At 34.2% G+C, this 17,207-nt stretch overlaps 1 protein-coding gene across 5 annotated transcripts in view; it reads left to right on the forward strand.

Moving 5' to 3' along the window:
- The window catches only part of RTTN (rotatin), an 83,832-nt gene extending 67,860 nt beyond the window's left edge, over positions 1–15,972 (forward strand). For 2 of the 5 annotated variants that reach the window (XM_068671380.1, XM_068671379.1), the window contains exons 41-49: positions 3,291–3,396; positions 4,414–4,508; positions 7,610–7,687; positions 8,579–8,705; positions 10,414–10,610; positions 12,123–12,390; positions 13,596–13,699; positions 14,051–14,117; positions 15,510–15,972. In XM_068671380.1, the coding sequence (XP_068527481.1) occupies positions 3,291–3,396; positions 4,414–4,508; positions 7,610–7,687; positions 8,579–8,705; positions 10,414–10,610; positions 12,123–12,390; positions 13,596–13,699; positions 14,051–14,117; positions 15,510–15,592 (1,125 nt within the window). In that variant the 3' untranslated portion in view covers positions 15,593–15,972. Of the gene's footprint in view, positions 1–3,290; positions 3,397–4,413; positions 4,509–7,241; positions 7,351–7,609; positions 7,688–8,578; positions 8,706–10,413; positions 10,611–12,122; positions 12,391–13,595; positions 13,700–14,050; positions 14,118–15,509 lie in introns of those variants that run through there. The other 3 variants (XM_068671381.1, XR_011092881.1, XM_068671382.1) reach the window with 3 other exon arrangements.
- Positions 15,973–17,207: the final 1,235 nt, after the last annotated feature.

Here is a 17,207-nt window from a genome sequence, read left to right on the forward strand (position 1 = left end):
ATAATTATTCTGAATATTCTCTTTCCTACAGTAATCTCATTATTTTTATTTATACTTTTTTTTGTACTGCCCAGAATAACAGTCTGTAAATAAACGGAGGTAAAAATTAAAATCTTCCATTACTTAGCAATAACATAAGTTGTATATGAAATTTGTCTATCTTCCCTTACATACATTATCCATTCTGTCTCTGCTCATTGTCCTTTAAAATATGTGCAGTTTGTCACTGTAACAATAATATTTATCCATGAGTAAAGATACTAAAACGTTTGCTGAAACTGAAACACTTCCATTTACCAATGCTTTTTATTTTATTTTTTTATTTAGTTCAGTAGTGTTTGACTACAAGACACAAGTTTCATAAAACCTAAAGTAACTCTCAATTTCTAGTGTTCTGGAGTCACTTAACTTTTTTTGTTATCACATTTAGACCTATTTTGCTATGTTAAATATTGTGTGTTGAATATATATCAGTTGATACATATTTATGACATGTAGTGTGACTACAATAATGCTGTCTTAGTATCATCTCATCTGCTCTCTTCCTCTGGTTGCTGAATCCTTGTAGAATAACCTCAAAGAAGAACTGAAAAGATAACTTGTTCTTATATTACGTGAAAGGGTATATATCTGCTATGATTCTCAAAAATAATAGAACTAGAAAAGAAGCAGCTTCAGTTTTCTGAAAGCAGAGAATATACATTTAGTTACATCTACTCGTTTATTTATTTTTTACATGGTACCCATTGAGAAACAGTTGAAATAGGAGGCTATAGTATGTAAAGTAAGCTATTAATATAATCGATGATGGTAAATATGGTCAAAGAGAAGCACTCAAGCAAATAATTGACTAACTTAAAGAAGGATGGGAATTTTTAAGCAATCAGTTATCTCCATTAAACATCCTAACTACCTAAAATCTACAGAATGGATTATATACAATGGCAAATGGTCACTTACGTCTGCAAGTGTGACCAGGTACTAAATATGCTTTACTAAATTGGTTGTATGCAATAAACACACCTACTGACTTTGAAAGGCCTAGGTACTTCTGTGTATGTAAACTTTAACCTTTATATATGCGTTTTCAAGATAAGAAATAAAAGTAATAAAAAAAACATAACGTATATGCAAAATCTCAAGTTTAAATCCTACTCTTTTTCTGGATATAAAACTTGTAATATTTTGTAAAGTATGTAATCTCCCCTTTAACTAACTTAGTGGGTGCAGACTAACATAGCTAGATCTGCTGAAGATTTAAAGGACATCTTAAACTTACTAATCATAATCTACAAAAAGAATTGAAGGTGTCCATTCTCTTTTTAATGCCATAATATTAATAAGCTAAAACCACAGGATCTGCTATTTGAAGGTGTTATGAGTTTACACATAGCTATTTTTTCCACTCATCTAGTAGGCAGTCATCAATTAATTATTATGTGTTCCCTATGATTGACATAAATTGTCCTTTTTATTATAATATGAAAATCTTAATTGCAGAATAAGTAAAAATACAAAGAAAAGAATATGTTTCAAAGAAGGATGGACTTTTTGCTAGATCTTAGGGTGAAATTTAGAAAACAGACAAAATGGAAGCTTAAAAAAATACATAAAAGTATGTGTATATATATGTATATATACATAAATGTAGTACAACCAAGCGTAGTTATTTAATCAGTTCTAACTGACCACGTAGTATTTTAATCAAAGGAAAACACCTGAGAGACTGATGGGGAAATATGTTTTGTTGTTTGTTTTTTTGTTTCATTTTTACATAATGATTATAATATTTAAAAATATATATAAACAAGTAGCAATTTAACGGGCTAAAAGGTTCTGAATGGCTAAATCACAGAAGTCCCAGGTTCATGCTTTGTTGATCTATTTTCTGTCAGTTGTCTATATTGAATTGTCTTCTTTTTAAGTCATTAACGTACTAGTCCTTATTTCTTGATGTTTTTAGTTCTGGTAGCACTGAACAAATCAGTGATAACCCTAGGACAAACACGGATATTTTATTGCATATTAAAATTTGAAAGATATTTTAGACAATTACTAGTTAGAGGATAGAGGGCAATAAGAGGCTGAATATGTGATGTATGTGTAGCAGCAAAAAAGTTAGGTAGTCCTTGTCTAGGTACTTACAAGATTTTTGGCTGAAGTAAGCTTTTATTTAAATCATAGAATCATAGAATATCCTGAGTTGGAAGGGACTCTTAAGGATCATCAAGTCCAACTCTTGACACCGCACAGGTCTACCCAAAAGTTCAGACCATGTGACTAAGTGCACAGTCCAATCTCTTCTTAAATTCAGACAGGCTCGGTGCAGTGACCACTTCCCTGGGGAGCCTGTTCCAGTGTGCAACCACCCTCTCTGTGAAGAACCCCCTCCTGATGTCAAGCCTAAATTTCCCCTGCCTCAGCTTAACCCCGTTCCCGCGGGTCCTGTCGCTGGTGTTAATGGAGAAAAGGTCTCCTGCCTCTCGACACCCCCTTACGAGGAAGTTGTATGCTGGATTTTAGGCTGACTTCAAAATAAATTTTTCCTTTGCCATAATCCAGCACCAGTTCCAACTTTACTATATTCTTCTGATTACATTATATACAATTTTCATTTTACATGGGAAACATTTTGAGGGAAAATTGCTAGACAGACAAAATTCCCCAGTAGATAATATATAAAGCACAGACAATTCTCAGTCTTTTAAGTCTCTTGTTATATGACTCCAAATATATTCCTCTGAAAGTATAGAGTTTACATTTACATTATTAGAAATGCAAGGTAATAGCAAAGACGAAGATAAGGGGTACAGAAATATGCTGCCATTTTTATCCTGTTGGAAGAGTATTTTAAAATTATCTGGGTCAATGATATTTTTACTCTTAATAATTTCGTTGATATGTAATGTTCCTTCTCGTTCTGTTGAAGGGAAGTCAAATTGCACTGAAGTATGTTGTAATAGTATTCCTGAATATTAGAAATGGTCTGTGGAATCCCAGTATTGAGGCTTTAGGGGAAAGTAGCATGTTAAGAAAAGAATAAAAGGAGTGGGCTCAGAAATACTTTCCCTTTCCATCACTCTCTCATCTCTTTTACTTAGAGAAAATAATAAAACACTTCAGTGTAAATAAACTATAAACATGAATTTAAAGAGGGAGAATTCCAGATAGGAAAATAGTGATGAATCATCAGAATGAGCATATAGACTCTGGTAACATATTTACAATATGAATGCTACTTTTAATATGATCACTTTTTCAATATGGTGATGAAATTGCTTTATTTGTAGGTCTGTGAAAGGAAATCTTCAAAAGATGTGCTGAAGGAAGTTGCTGTAAGTGCATTGCTGTCTCTGTTGGCTGTCAGTAAAAGCGCCCAGAAATGTGCTTTAGAAGGTGAGCATTTAAAAATGTACGTTAAATGCTTTATAAATCAAATTTCACAGTTTTTAAATTATGTCCTTTGTCAAAATAAAAGACCTAGTTTTCAGAGGCATTTTTTGTAGATTTTAATGGAGAAATTTTATTAATAATTAAAACTTTTTCAGCTACAGATACTTTGTTTTGTCCAGTCCAAAACTTCATGGTTAAAAAAATGTTATGTTAGAATGAGAAGCGCTGTGAGCTTTTACAGCTAGCAGCATATTCATTCATTCAAAACTGGAGGTCTCTTCACACTAGGAGTGTCTTAGGGAACTGAACATCTGCTTTTCTTTGTCTCACCTTGCATGTAGCAAATCTACTGTGGTGGGGATGTACTTAAGTGAGATAAATGCATGCCTTAACCTTTTGAAGTTTTAGTCTTCTGTGCAGCATTGTTGAAGATAAGCTGAAGAATTATGATTTGTTTTCCTCTTCTTCCCAATTCATTTTCATATGCTAGCCTAACAGTCTCCATCTTTGACAACTGTCTGTCTTGTTTCAGCAACTTGTAACTAATACAGAGCTAGGAGTATTTCGAAAAAGATCATAAAAAGAATTAATCAAAAATTACTTTCCACCTTCCATCTTATCAGTCCCTCCTTTGGACATTATATTTTTGGTTCTTGAGATTGTTCTACTAGACACAATCCATCTCAGGAACTGTAGTAGTAATTTTCTGATATAAAGAAATATTATAAGTTATAGAATTTGTAGAACTGAATCTTTAAATTTCAGTTCAGGAGGGTAACAGCAATCAAGATCATTGCAAGCAAGATATTTTATGTTCCATAATGGCCATTGTTGTATTGCCAGAAGATGTTAGTAACCCATCCTCTTAATTTTTTTTATTGTTTTCTTTTCAGTAGTTTTGAAATTTCATATTTTAAAGGGTATTTTGAATTCCTTTTTTAGGAATTAAAATTAATTATGAATTATCTTCTATCTTAATTTTGAATTATCTTCTAAATATTAATGATTTTTGTCTTCCAGTTGACCTGATAGACAATTGTATAGAACAGATGAAACATATTCATGCACAGCTGAATTTGGATTCTCTAAAGCCTGGGAAAGCACAGAGAAAAAAGGTAACACAAAAACAAACAAAAACAACTAGCCAAACAAACAAAACCCACCTTGATATAATATGGCACTTCTCAGCCCTCTTTTTTTTTTCATTGACATGGATACTGTTGGTAGCTGTCACAGGTGATTCAGAGTAAATGACAGCTTGTGGTGGTTCTGGATAATAGGGCTTCTTTAAGAGTCCCTGATTATGGAGCTTTTGCGAACTTGATTATTTCATCAACTTGCTCTCACACCCAGAGTTATGTTCATTAGTTCTCAATTTCCCATTAGGGCAATGCTGCTGAACACTGCTGGTTCAGGAAGGTCTGGCAGAAAGTTCATTGGTTCATGCTGTGCAGCTGCTCAGGTACCAGTCCTGGGTGTTCACAGCCAAAGCCTTCCTCCCTCTCCCCCCACTTTGTTTTCCTCAGAGACGGACAGCTTTTCTTTCCAGAACTTTAAGCCCCCATTTTCTTTAATCTAAGTAATTTGTGTGTGAAGTACAATGCATGATCAGCCTCTGAATTGGTGTTTCTGTCTCATGTCCCTTTATTAACTGTGGGATTCAGGACTTCCCACTTCTATTTGAGGCTATCTGAACTAGCAGCCAGTCCATTCTGGTTGAAGCCAGGAACAAAAGAGCTTTTGTTTGAGACTTCAGAAGTTCAGTTCCGAATATTCACACACATGCACGTTTATCTGTTTTCCACCTGTCAGTGTTTGCAATTTATGATTTTTTTTTAGCTTACAACAATGTCTAATAGTCCTGTGTTATCTGTATTATTTTTCAAACATAGCTGGACTTTCATCCTTTGCAGTCATGGTCCTGCCCAATCCAACTAATTTTTCTGACCTTTTTCTATTTCTCAGGTTTTCTTTCTGTGTCTTTCAGTTGGTGCTAGCCGTTTTCTGTCTTTTCCTGTTTTGGTCAATCACCTTGCCACCCCACAAGCAGTTGCATTCTACTTGTGCATCCAAGTTATGTTCTTATATTCTTTAAGTTCTCATATTATCTGGCTTCCAGTTCTGGAAGGTCTGTAGGTCTTTCTGTCCTACATCCTTGGACTGGGCGCTTCGATCTCTTATTGACTCAATTGACCCTGTCATTAGTTTCTTTTCAGTGCTCTTTTACTTGTGCTTATCCCACTACCTGTACTCCCACATTCTCTCTGTTCCCAAGTCTTTTTGTTTAGCTTTTATTTAACTTACAATCATTCCAGATTCTACATGTACTATGACCCAGCTCTTCCTTACCACATCTAGACATAGACTATTTATAGTTTGATGGGATTATTGTTGCAATCTGCCTATTTTCTACCATTTTCATTTAAGAGAATTATTAAAATACAAGCAATGACTTCTGATGTCAAATTTGATATCTCATCCAATTCCAGATGATGCAGCAATTGCAGTAAATATCTTTCTGCAGGATAGGTCTGCGTTGTTTAAGCTGGATAGAATTTTTCTCTTTGGCATTGGCACAAACAGACATTAGCCTTCATTTGTGAGGGTATGGAAGTGTGTTTTGTAACAATGACCTCTTAAAAGAATTTGAGTTTGACCCTGAGATTCGAAGGTCACAATTTCTCTTGAAATCTCCTTAACACCTTTATTATCCCTTGAAGGAGGGATAAGCTGAAAGTTTTCTTGTTTTGGGTATGCCCGTTGAGGTTGGAGTCAGCTCGTTTTTTTTTTATATTTATTGGGCTGAGAAGGGGAAGCTGCAGACGTTTGAATCTTGTTAAATGTGGAAGGAATTTAAAATCTGACAGAAAATGAATAAAAAAATCCTCTGAGAAAGGTGACCTTAAACAGCCAGAAGGATTCTTTTTATGTTCTCTGAAGAATTCTCTGGAAAAAAATTGCAGAAGACAACAGACTTCTCCATTGAGCTGGGACTGTAGGTTGGTTCATCATGTGTGAGTGTGCTGTTCATTTGTGGTGGTGGAAGAAACAGGAGGATTAGTGAAGAATGAAGATATCCTAAAAAAAAAATAAATGAATAAATAAATAAACAGTGCCATCAATACCATCTAATTTTTAAACAGCTAGCAGCTTACATCTGAAGTATTAATTGTAACGTGTGACATTTGATAGGATTTATTGCTGTTTGTTTATTTAAATAAAATAATTCATCAAGAAATTCTTGAAGGAACTTTGTGAATAGCATTTTGTTTAGTTAAAAATGAGGCACACCAGTTATAAATGTGTTTGTAATGATGACGTATGTATTCCTTTTGTTTTGACTGTCAGCAAGTTTACGTAGTATGATTTATAAGTAAGCATTTTTTCTTCACATTATTGGGGGCTAAGCATGAATCCTACTTTACCTCTTTTTTCCTTTATACTTGATAAAACAGAAATAGTCTTCTGGATTGAAGAAACTTACTGGAATTAGATCCACTTTCAGAATTGGTTTTATGCATCAACCTTGTTAGAGGTCAGCCATCATTAGTCTTTTAGTGTCAGAATGCTACCATAAGGATAGGTATTTTGTTCACTTGAATGTCTATATAGTACCTCACTGTCCAAAGGGCTGTATTTATCTTTGTACTATTCTTACCAGGTTGGAAACTTTCCTGTATTAAGGATAGGGAGCTAAGACACAGGGAATATAAGGATGTATTGGTCTGACCAAATGCAGAGATCTGCAAGATAGAGTTAGTTTATCCTTGTTTTTATCCTTGTTTTATCTTGTTTAGGGAAGAAAAATAGGTTCTTTTATGAAGTGATTCATCTGACTTTTTTTTTAGATGTCTTCTTTAGGATGGAACAAATCAAACACAGAAAGCATTCCCTCCAATTCTACATTAGTGATAAGAGAAATGGAGCTCTGCATTACAGATCTCTGCATTTGGCCAGGTCAGTTCCCTTAGAATTAATGTGAGTTATAAAGAGACAGGAGGAGGCATTCAAGTAACTTGCTGTAAATGGCTTTAGTATAAGTGTTTTAAGATAGCTGAGATTAATCTGACCTGAAATCAGAAGGAAACTCTGTGGAAGATATCTGTCCTGAACATTGGTATCTTAGATTTGCACCGCTCCACTGAAATATGTTTCCTTCATTGCGCAAAATGAATTCTCTTTGTGTTTATGATCTTCAAGTTTTTTCTCTAAATAGGAGGATAGCCTTAACAAGCAATTAAGATGTGCTATGCAGCTCCTTAGAAACTGCCTCTTTCGGAATGAAGAATGCAAAGTAAGTAATTCCTTCTAGAGGTGCCCCTCTTGAAGTCATATGTTAGTCCCCTTTTTGTATACAGAACACCATGTAAATTATAGGCCTACATCAGCAATTTGCTTATCCCTAAGGTTCCCATATACCAGTGCTTCAGCTACACTGATGCAACTTTTCTTTTCTAGAATCAAGAACTTTACCTTGACACAAAGGAAAAAAAAATAGATGAGGTTATTGAGCATTTTTCCTGTTTTCATCAAGGATCTGCAGAGACATTTTCTTGAAGGACAGATGGACGTTGTTGTTGATAATTGAACTATTCTATTATTTGCTCTGTAGAACTGCATTCTTCTATTTCCATGCTTTTTGAGTTCCAATTAGTTTAACTGGAGTAGAACAAAACTGTAGAATAGGTAGCTCTTCAACAATCACAGCTGGAGTGAATAAATCTTTACTTTTATCTGCGTGTCTCTCAGTAATTAAAACGTTTCAGAGTAGTTCTAGACAAGTTTGGCTTACTGACATAATTCCCCAGAGCACTAAATTTAATTGCTAGCAAATAATATTCAGTAATCATATATTATGAAGCTGACCTGAAACAAAAATACTTGCTGCCAAAATATTTTAATACTAAGGTTTGTATGGTTTATAAAGTGTAGGCATATATATTACTAAAAAGAATTTCAAGATGCTCACTGAAGAAGTTAAAATACGAACAACTGAACAATGGCTATAAATGTCTTGCTGGAATCATGGATCTTTCATTAATGTTGTGGGGTTTTGCTTCTCTCTATACAGTCCTTTAAACCAAACTAATGGGACACAACAAGATAAAAAGTATGCTTTTCTCACTTCGTTTATACTTCAATGTATTTAATAAAATAGTTTTCATTCTTCCTTGTGTTCTCATAGATGGCAGCACTCAAAGTTCATCTTGTTCCTGTTCTGAATTTGCTATGGCCATGGTTTTTAATAGATGACTCCTCAATGGAAATTGCTCTGCATTTGCTTTGTGTCTACACGGCAAACTATCCTGCAGGTATGAGAGTCACTCTGTGATGTAATACATCAACATATTTTAAAAGAATTAGGATAGCATTAAGAGCAGAGTATAAAAGCACTCTTCCATCAAAGTACATCAACAGTTTTGATTTTAATACATTCAAGACTTTTGCTCAGATCCCATTTCACTATGTTGGTTTTAACAAGAATACAAGTGTGTTAAAGGATTAAATAACATTTAATTCAAACCATATTTGAGGGTTACTCTAAAAGCCCTACCAAACTTAGTATACTATAGAAATACAACTTTGGGAATTGTATCACTGAGAACAGTATATCAGTATTTTATACGCTTTGTATTTAAGCTCTTATTGAGAAGATTCTGGTTTTGAATTATTCAATATTATAATTTAATTCCATGTTATATTTGTTATATTTCTTCTATTTATATATCGGGCTTAGTTAACTTGTGTTTGATGAAAGTATATTTTGTGTAAAGATTTTTTTTAACTGAAGAAATTCTGAGTAATTATCCCTGCTAATAGAAGCCTCATTCCATATAACCTGGTTTATTGACTGAGATAACAATTTGCTAGTGGCTTGAAGAGAGCCATATAAGTATGTTGTTTTCTCCCTATCAATACACCTTTAAGAATTAGCTTAGTTAAAATATACTAACAGAACATAACTGAACATTTTTACATTCTTTTTAAGTTAATGTCTCCAGACCTCAAATCAGTTTGCAATGTACTTTTTCATAATGAGGTGTTGTTTATTTTTGTTTTTAATATGGACTTAAGAAATGCATGCATAAATTAGCCACACACAGGATATAAATTTAAAAGCAGGGAATATAAGGCTTTGTGATATACCGGAAATCAAGCTTAAAGTTCTGATGGTCTTTCCTGTTCCTCTGCCTCCAGGCTATATTTGTATTTTTCTTGCTAATAAGGTTTTGGATAAATGTTTTTCTCTTTATGTTCATGGTTGTTGATTTTTGAGGTGACTCAAACTTACTTATCTAGTTTGAGCTGATTAACCGCTTTCCCTTAGTGCAGTCAAATAAATGATGCAGATGTTTGTAATGGTTAAAGACTGTTTTGTTTTTATTTACTCTTGCCATGTAAATAATTAACCACAGTTGCAGTTGGCAAATACCACTAAATTAAAATGTATACGTGCACATTCATGCATAAACATTGTATTGACAACTTACTTGTTCCCTGCTGCTGTGCTAATTTGAGCTTGTAGTCCTGTAGCATAGTATTTTGCTTGGTAATGTGGTACAAAGTAATGATAGCTCCAGACAACACTCGTTTCTCAGAAAAGTACTTTAAGAAAATAAAAGTTTCAGAGTACGGACAAGATTTGTGAACCAGTTTCATAGGGTCACTTTGGATTCTCATGACACACAGTTTTATAATGCCTTGGATATAATGTACCAGGATACATTCCGAGACAGAACAATGACTTTTTTTTAACAGCAGAATAAACTCTTAGATTCTAGAAAAGTAGACTGCTATTCCTGTAAAGTGCTCCATTTGAGTCACTTTTCTATTCAAAGCACATCCCATTTACTTCACTGTGGTTCAAAGGAATTAAAAACAAAACAACAATAAAAAAAATCCTTTTAAAAGTCCCAGCTTGGTCTTTGAGCTGTTCAGCCTCTCTTTATATGGATTTTTTTTTATTTTTTTTAATGAATATGTACATTCCTCGTCTGATAAACGTTTAATTTCCTTAAGGTTGTACTTCACTTTGTTGGGTCAGCAGTGGACAGCCATCACTTTCTGTACGAAGTGCAGCTGGCAATTCATTAATGCATAACATCTTGAAATTGGCTTCTCAAGTATCAAATGATAACAGCTCACTTCAGCAGGTGGTCTTCAATCTTCTTTCTAACCTTGCTTTGTCTCATGACTGTAGAGGCATTATTCATAAGGTAAATAATATTTACTGATTTTTCACAATGTCGTATATGCACTTTCTTCTTCTTAATAAAACCTCATGCTTCAATATGGAATATCTTGTGATTAAAGCTAAACTGTCCCATCTCTTTCAGCCTTTCCCCATATATGACATGCTCTAGTCCCCTAATCATCTTTGTGGCCCTTTGTTGGACTCTCCAGTATGCTCATGTCTCTCATGTGCTGGGTGAGGTACAGAATTGGCCATAGTACTCCAGCCTCACGATTACTGAGTAGAGTGAAAGTATCACCTCTCCACCTGCTGGGAATATGTAGCCCAGTTTACCTTTTCTTTGTGGTAAGGTCACATTGCTGACTTATAGGATCATAGAATTGTTAAGGTTTGAAAAGACCTCCAAGGTCATCTGGTCCAACCATCCCCTACCACTAATATTGCCCACTAAACCATGTCCCTAAGCATCGCATCCAACCTTTCCTTAAACACCCTCAGGGACAGTGATTCCACCATCTCCCTGGGCAACCCATTCCAATGCATAACCACTCTTACTGAGAATAAATTTCTCCTAATTTCCAACCTGAACCTCCCCTGGCACAACTTTGAATCCATTCTGTCTAGTCCTATCTCTAGTAATCTGCAAGAGGCTGATCCCCAGCTCCCCACAACTGCCTTTCAGGTAACTGTAGAGAATGATAAGGTCTTCCGAGCCTTTTCTTCTCCAGACTAAACAAGCCCAGTTCCCTCAGCTGCTTCTCATAGGACATGTGTTCCATGCCCTTCACCAGCTTCATAGCCCTTCTCTGGACACGCTCCAAAGCCTCGATGTCTTTCATGTTCAACTTGGTGTCCACCAGGACTCCCAGGTCCTTTTCTGCAAAGCTGTTTTTCAGCTGGATGGCCCCCAGCATGTAATGGGTTTGTTCCTCCCTGCATTCTTCTCCTTGTTGAACTTTGAGATACTTGTCAGCCCATTTCTTCAGCTTGCTGAGGTTCCCCTGGATGTTGATATGACCCCCTGACGTATCAGACATTCCTCCCAATGCCCCCTCATGACCTGTGGAGGGGAGGATACTATACATTTAACACTTGTTCATATAAGTAATCAATAACACAGTATACTGCATACACAGTAATACTGCATTGATTCAGTTATATTGTTTCTATCTCATTTGGGGGCAAAAACACTAAGCACAAAGTAAAACGCTTAGGTAGTGTTAGAAATTGTACTTCAAATAAATGTATTGTGTTGGTCCAATTTTTACGTATCTACTTCATAAATGATTACATATACCATATTAACTTTTTAACCAAGATATGGATTCTTTAAAGTTATCTATAAACCAATATATAACACAAATGTTTATATATACTATAATGTTTATATATTTATGTTTAAATAAAACATTAATATATAAATAAAAACATCAGTACTAGGTTTTGATCAAGCATACAGATTGGAAGGTCACACATTAGTGGAGAAAACATGGACTACAATATATCCTAACATCTTTTTTCTTCCTTCTGACAGAGTAACTTCCTGCAGAACTTTTTGTCCCTTTCATTACCAAAAGGAAGTCATAAAAATCCTAGTAACATATGTATTCTTTGGCTAAAGCTGCTACTGAACATATCTTTTGGAGAAGATGGACAGCAAATGATTATGAAGATAAATGGTTTTATAGAACAGATCGTGGAAATGTGTAAAAACAGGCACAAGAATAGCCAATATATAGCACTACTTATTCTACATAACATTTGTTTTAGTCCACCAAATAAACCCAAAATATTAGCTAATGGTAAGTGCCTAAATGGTATTTAAGCTATTAGAAAATGTTATATCTTCAAAAATGCCATGTTTTCATTGTAATTTGGGTTCCTGACCAAGAACGTTATAGAAATGCCTATCTAAGTAATACTAAAATGATTTTCATTGAAGTTTTTATAGAACTGATATTTTGTCAGAAATGGTCTTAAAAACAAGAATTTGTAACAAAAAGAAAAGCAAAATATTTAAAAAATATCATGAGACTGATCATTTGAATATAGTAATTCAACATGAATTAAAGTATTTTTACAGTTTTCTCAAACAGCTAATTTTTTAGAGGGAGATCCAAAGAATTCCATGTGTTGTTGTCTGAAACAGTCTAATTTAGAATTATTAAATATTTCTACCATGGGTTTTCATAACTTTGGACAAAACCTTATTAGTTCCTGCAAATCAAGGTTGTTGACACAAACTTTTATGTTTTGGCATGTGCTGAAACTGTTTATAATAACAGTGAAGTTATGATCATGACATATATGTTTAATGTAACAACATGGACAGAACTTTTCTCAGTTGCTTGTAAAGGGTATGTTTCTTTCTCCCACTTAATTGCAGAGAGAATGCTCCTGCTTTCCTTATAAGAGACTCAGCAGGTCACTTATAGTGTCCATCCTTGTCATTTTTTCCCCTGCAATGCTGATTTGCTGCCTTAATTATAAATGTACATTATCTGCGCATTTTGTGAAGTGAACAATCTGACTTGAAGAGACCTAAAGGTTTCAGTCAGACTAGAAAATTAAGTTGCCTACTGCAGGGTTAAAATATTTCTCATCAGTTAAAAATAACCTATGCAGTAATTACTATGGAAAATAGAAACATCTTAATTCCTATCCTGATATGATAGGCTCAAGTTGTCGATACTGGGAGTTATAAAAAGCTTTTATGGCTTCCTCAGTTCCAGCGCATATCTGATGGCTGTGCATAACATGTGCATGTTTTGTTACCAATTTCTTATTTTTCAGCATTATCTTTGTTTTTCTGTGTTTTTAAACACTAATTTCAATTTTGTGAGCATATTTAAATTTAATCAATCTGATAATATAACTTTGGTAATTCTTCCTCCATACCAATACTTGTCATAGAAATAAGTGCGCTCCAAGGATAAAAATAGAGACGTATGTATATATTTGATATTTTTAGATGAGGGTGGTTTTTGTTTTGTTTTTGTCTCATTAGATACGGCTGTTGCAGTGCTGTCTACCTGTTTGGAAAGTGATAGTGAAGCAGTTCAGAGGATAGGAGCAGCTTCACTTTGGGCTTTGCTTCACAACTACCAGAAGGTTAGTATTTGCGAAATACTTGAAAAAATGTAATGTTACTGTTATACGTGGCAATCTTTTAGTAAACAAAAAATAAAGCTTATACCAGCAATTTCATTTTCTTATGTTAGTAACATAGGTGATCAGACTGGGGGGATTGAACAACATAGTAAGTAACTTGCCCTGTGTGATTTCAGACTGCTTATATAAATGCATTCTGGATGATGACAAAGTCATTTGCTAAAATTCCAGCATTTCATATTCTTAATTATTGTCATTTTCTAGTTTAAAACAAAGAAGTTAACTTTGCTGCTAAAGTGTTAACATGGGGGGAAAAATCAAGTGATTTTATTTTGTTTGTGTGTGCTTCAGGCAAAAGTGACTCTGAAGAATCCATCAATAAGGAGAAAAATAGATGATGCTTATTCTGTAGTGAAGAGTAAGTTTAAATTTCATCTAATGTCAATTATGTATTTTTCCATCAAGTAGCTCACTAATGCATTTTAGTTTATATCTTCATGATACTTTTTTGCTTTCCTATAAGATTTTGAGGGGATATTTTCATCTCTAAAATCATGAGTACAGATATGATTTTTAGTTAGGCATCTTTTGAGTACTTCAAGTACATCTTTCATAGTATTATGGTTAATAAATTTTAAATCTCAGGTTAGTTTGTAAGAACAGGTCTGATTTGGTTTGCAGCAAAATGCTTTCTTTGCTACATGCTATGCTTCTGTGTTAATTCTTAAACTTTGTAGAAAGAAAGTCTTCATCTAGCATCTACTTTGCTTAACAGTTCTCAGATTGACTTGATTCAGCTACATAGATTAGGGATCATAACAGAACATTGTGCCAGTCTGTACCATGAGTTAATTGAAACCTTGAGTATTTTCCTCAAGTAACTGAAGATAACTATAGGTTAAATAGCTTTTATATGATAGGTTGCTATCTTCGGCTCAAGAGTATTCATTTTGAAATGATTTTCAAACATTGATGTGGAGTTGCAGCTTTAGTTGGTAACAGTGGATTTGTAGTTAGTCACATCAGACTCTGATCTTAGAAACACATGCAAAAGTGTCATTTTGAGCCAATGTTTTGCTGCTGATTTCATTTACTCTATACTTGTAGTCAAATAGATTCATTGGTGCAGAGGCTTGTTCCCATAGTATTTTGCAAGACAGAATTTCTGTCACAAAATTTCGAGCACTACTTGACAGTATCATAAGTAGGAGATACTAGAACGGATCATGATAGTTCATCCTGTGCAATTGTAATCCATTGATTTCATCGTCGTGCCGTTTCAAATGCATCCTTCGCTAAGTCAACCATCAATATATATGCAATATATATAATGTGCAATATCAATAATATGATGCAATGTTACGTATACCAAAATGGTTTAAAATGGTATAAAAATGGCTAAAATGGTAGATTGTTCTAAGTACAAATGGATACATTTTTCAACATGCCTCTTGTTCTTTTTCGTTTCATACTTTGCCTTTCCCAAGGACAAGTTTTAAGAAAAACAAGGGATTACCTTATTGTAACACAGAAGAATCACAAGGCATTTTTCACTTTTTTTTTTTCTTTGTTACAACTGAATGGGGTCTTGGAAATCTGGTTAATTACAGCCTTTTATAAGCAAACAACAACCATAAACAGACTTTGCAACATATACTTTATGTTCTAAATTTTCTACTCATAACATAGTGGATATACTTATAAAATAGGATGAATTCTAGCAAGGTGTTTGGTATGATCTTTGATAAAAATATTCATTTTTTATTCAGAATCAGCGAGAAGTTCACATCTTGTTTTTTCTTCCTTTTAGCTACTCCACAGCCAGAAGGGAACGAGCTAAATGCCTACTACATAAGATGCTTAGAGAATATTGTGCAGCTTCTTGATTGTTAATGATTATCAGATGAATTCTTATCTTGAAATTGGACAGATTATTCAATGGGAGCCTGAAACTTAAAGAAAAGACTTGTAATTCATGGATTTATGAAAGTAGCATGCATGCTATGGAAGAAATTTATGAAGCCTTTGAAGAAGGAGTTGATCACTTTGAACCAAAGAAGTTGCACTAGTTGTGGCTCAGACTGTTTGTACTCTAATCCCAACTGGGAAGTTGTAATGATGCTGCTATGTAAAGTATGTACACAGGAGAATGAATGTACAGAGGAAAAGGATGTGAAAAATCAGTAATCTTCTTAAATTATGCATTGAAATTGTTACTGTAAATTATTAGAGTTGTGGTCTCAGTTTGGTCTTAATAAAATTGTTTGTTTTTTAATTAACATCAGCGTATGGTGTCGGTGGATCATAATTTATAATGTTGCAGATAAGAACGGTGGAAATATACTTAGATTTAAGAACTTGTTGTGTTGCCAGTCATGTTGTGTTATGCCTGTTAGGTATAGAACAGCAGCATGTGAGTTTTATTTTTGAAGGAGCTTTCAGTTAAAACTGCTGCATTTTTTTAAATGCTAACAATTAAAAAAAAAAAAAAAACCTCCCACTTAGTGATATTACAAGTGACAGATATGCTGACAATCAGTTTATTCAGGTTGACGTATGTGTATCAGTTTTAGTTACAACATCATAGAAAATAGAAAATACTGAAACAAAATCTTTTACTTTCCATTTCATAAACACTCCAAAAACTTTTCCTTTAGGAAAAAATAAAAACAAACACCAATATGTTACCCAGGCCTGTGCTTTCTTTGATCTGCTACTATGTAACTATGGTCATATGCTTTTCAGTATTATATACTAAATGATTTTGAGGGAAGTATACGTTAATGCCTGAACACAAGACAGTTTTGTAGAACATGCTTCTGAAATATTTGCAGAGTGTTTAAAGTTTCCCCCAACACATACAATTTTATGTTAAATCAGGGAGAGACAGAAGCGAACAAATAGAAAAACTTTGGTAAGAGTTGTAGCAATGCCATGTTTATATGTTTATCTGTCACTAGCATTTTCTACCTAACCAGGTGATAAAAGATATTTTCCACTGACAAAACAGAGAGGATTTTTGTTTGTTTCAGCAGTGCCCAAAGAACTTTGGGTGCTCCCTCCCTGGAAGTGCTGAAGACCAGGTTGGACCACCCATGGCAGGGTGGGAGATGGTCTTTAAGGTCCTTTCCAACCCAAGCCATTCTGTGTCTTTATGACATAGAATGTGTGATTAGGTATTACTCCTTTGACAAAACCATGATGCTTATAACAGCTGTATTAAATAATTACTAGATATATAATTATCGGCTAACCTTCCTCTCCCTGACAAAACAAAAAGCAAAGAGAGGCCATCAAAGCCTGACTCTTTTCCACTTTATCCATTGAATAATTATTGTTATTTGAAAAATGGTTATTAAAAGCTGTCATTCTCATTTCATAGTATTGCAGGATGTCCCCTTCAAATTAGCAAGATTATTTCAAAGATTTTCAAAAAGTTATTTCAGTGTTTCAGCATACTCAACCCTGATGATGTCTCTCAAGTCGAGATGTAAGTCACAATGCAGAT

The sequence above is a fragment of the Anas acuta genome, chromosome 2, assembly GCF_963932015.1.
Source record: "Anas acuta chromosome 2, bAnaAcu1.1, whole genome shotgun sequence".
NCBI lineage: Eukaryota > Metazoa > Chordata > Aves > Anseriformes > Anatidae > Anas > Anas acuta.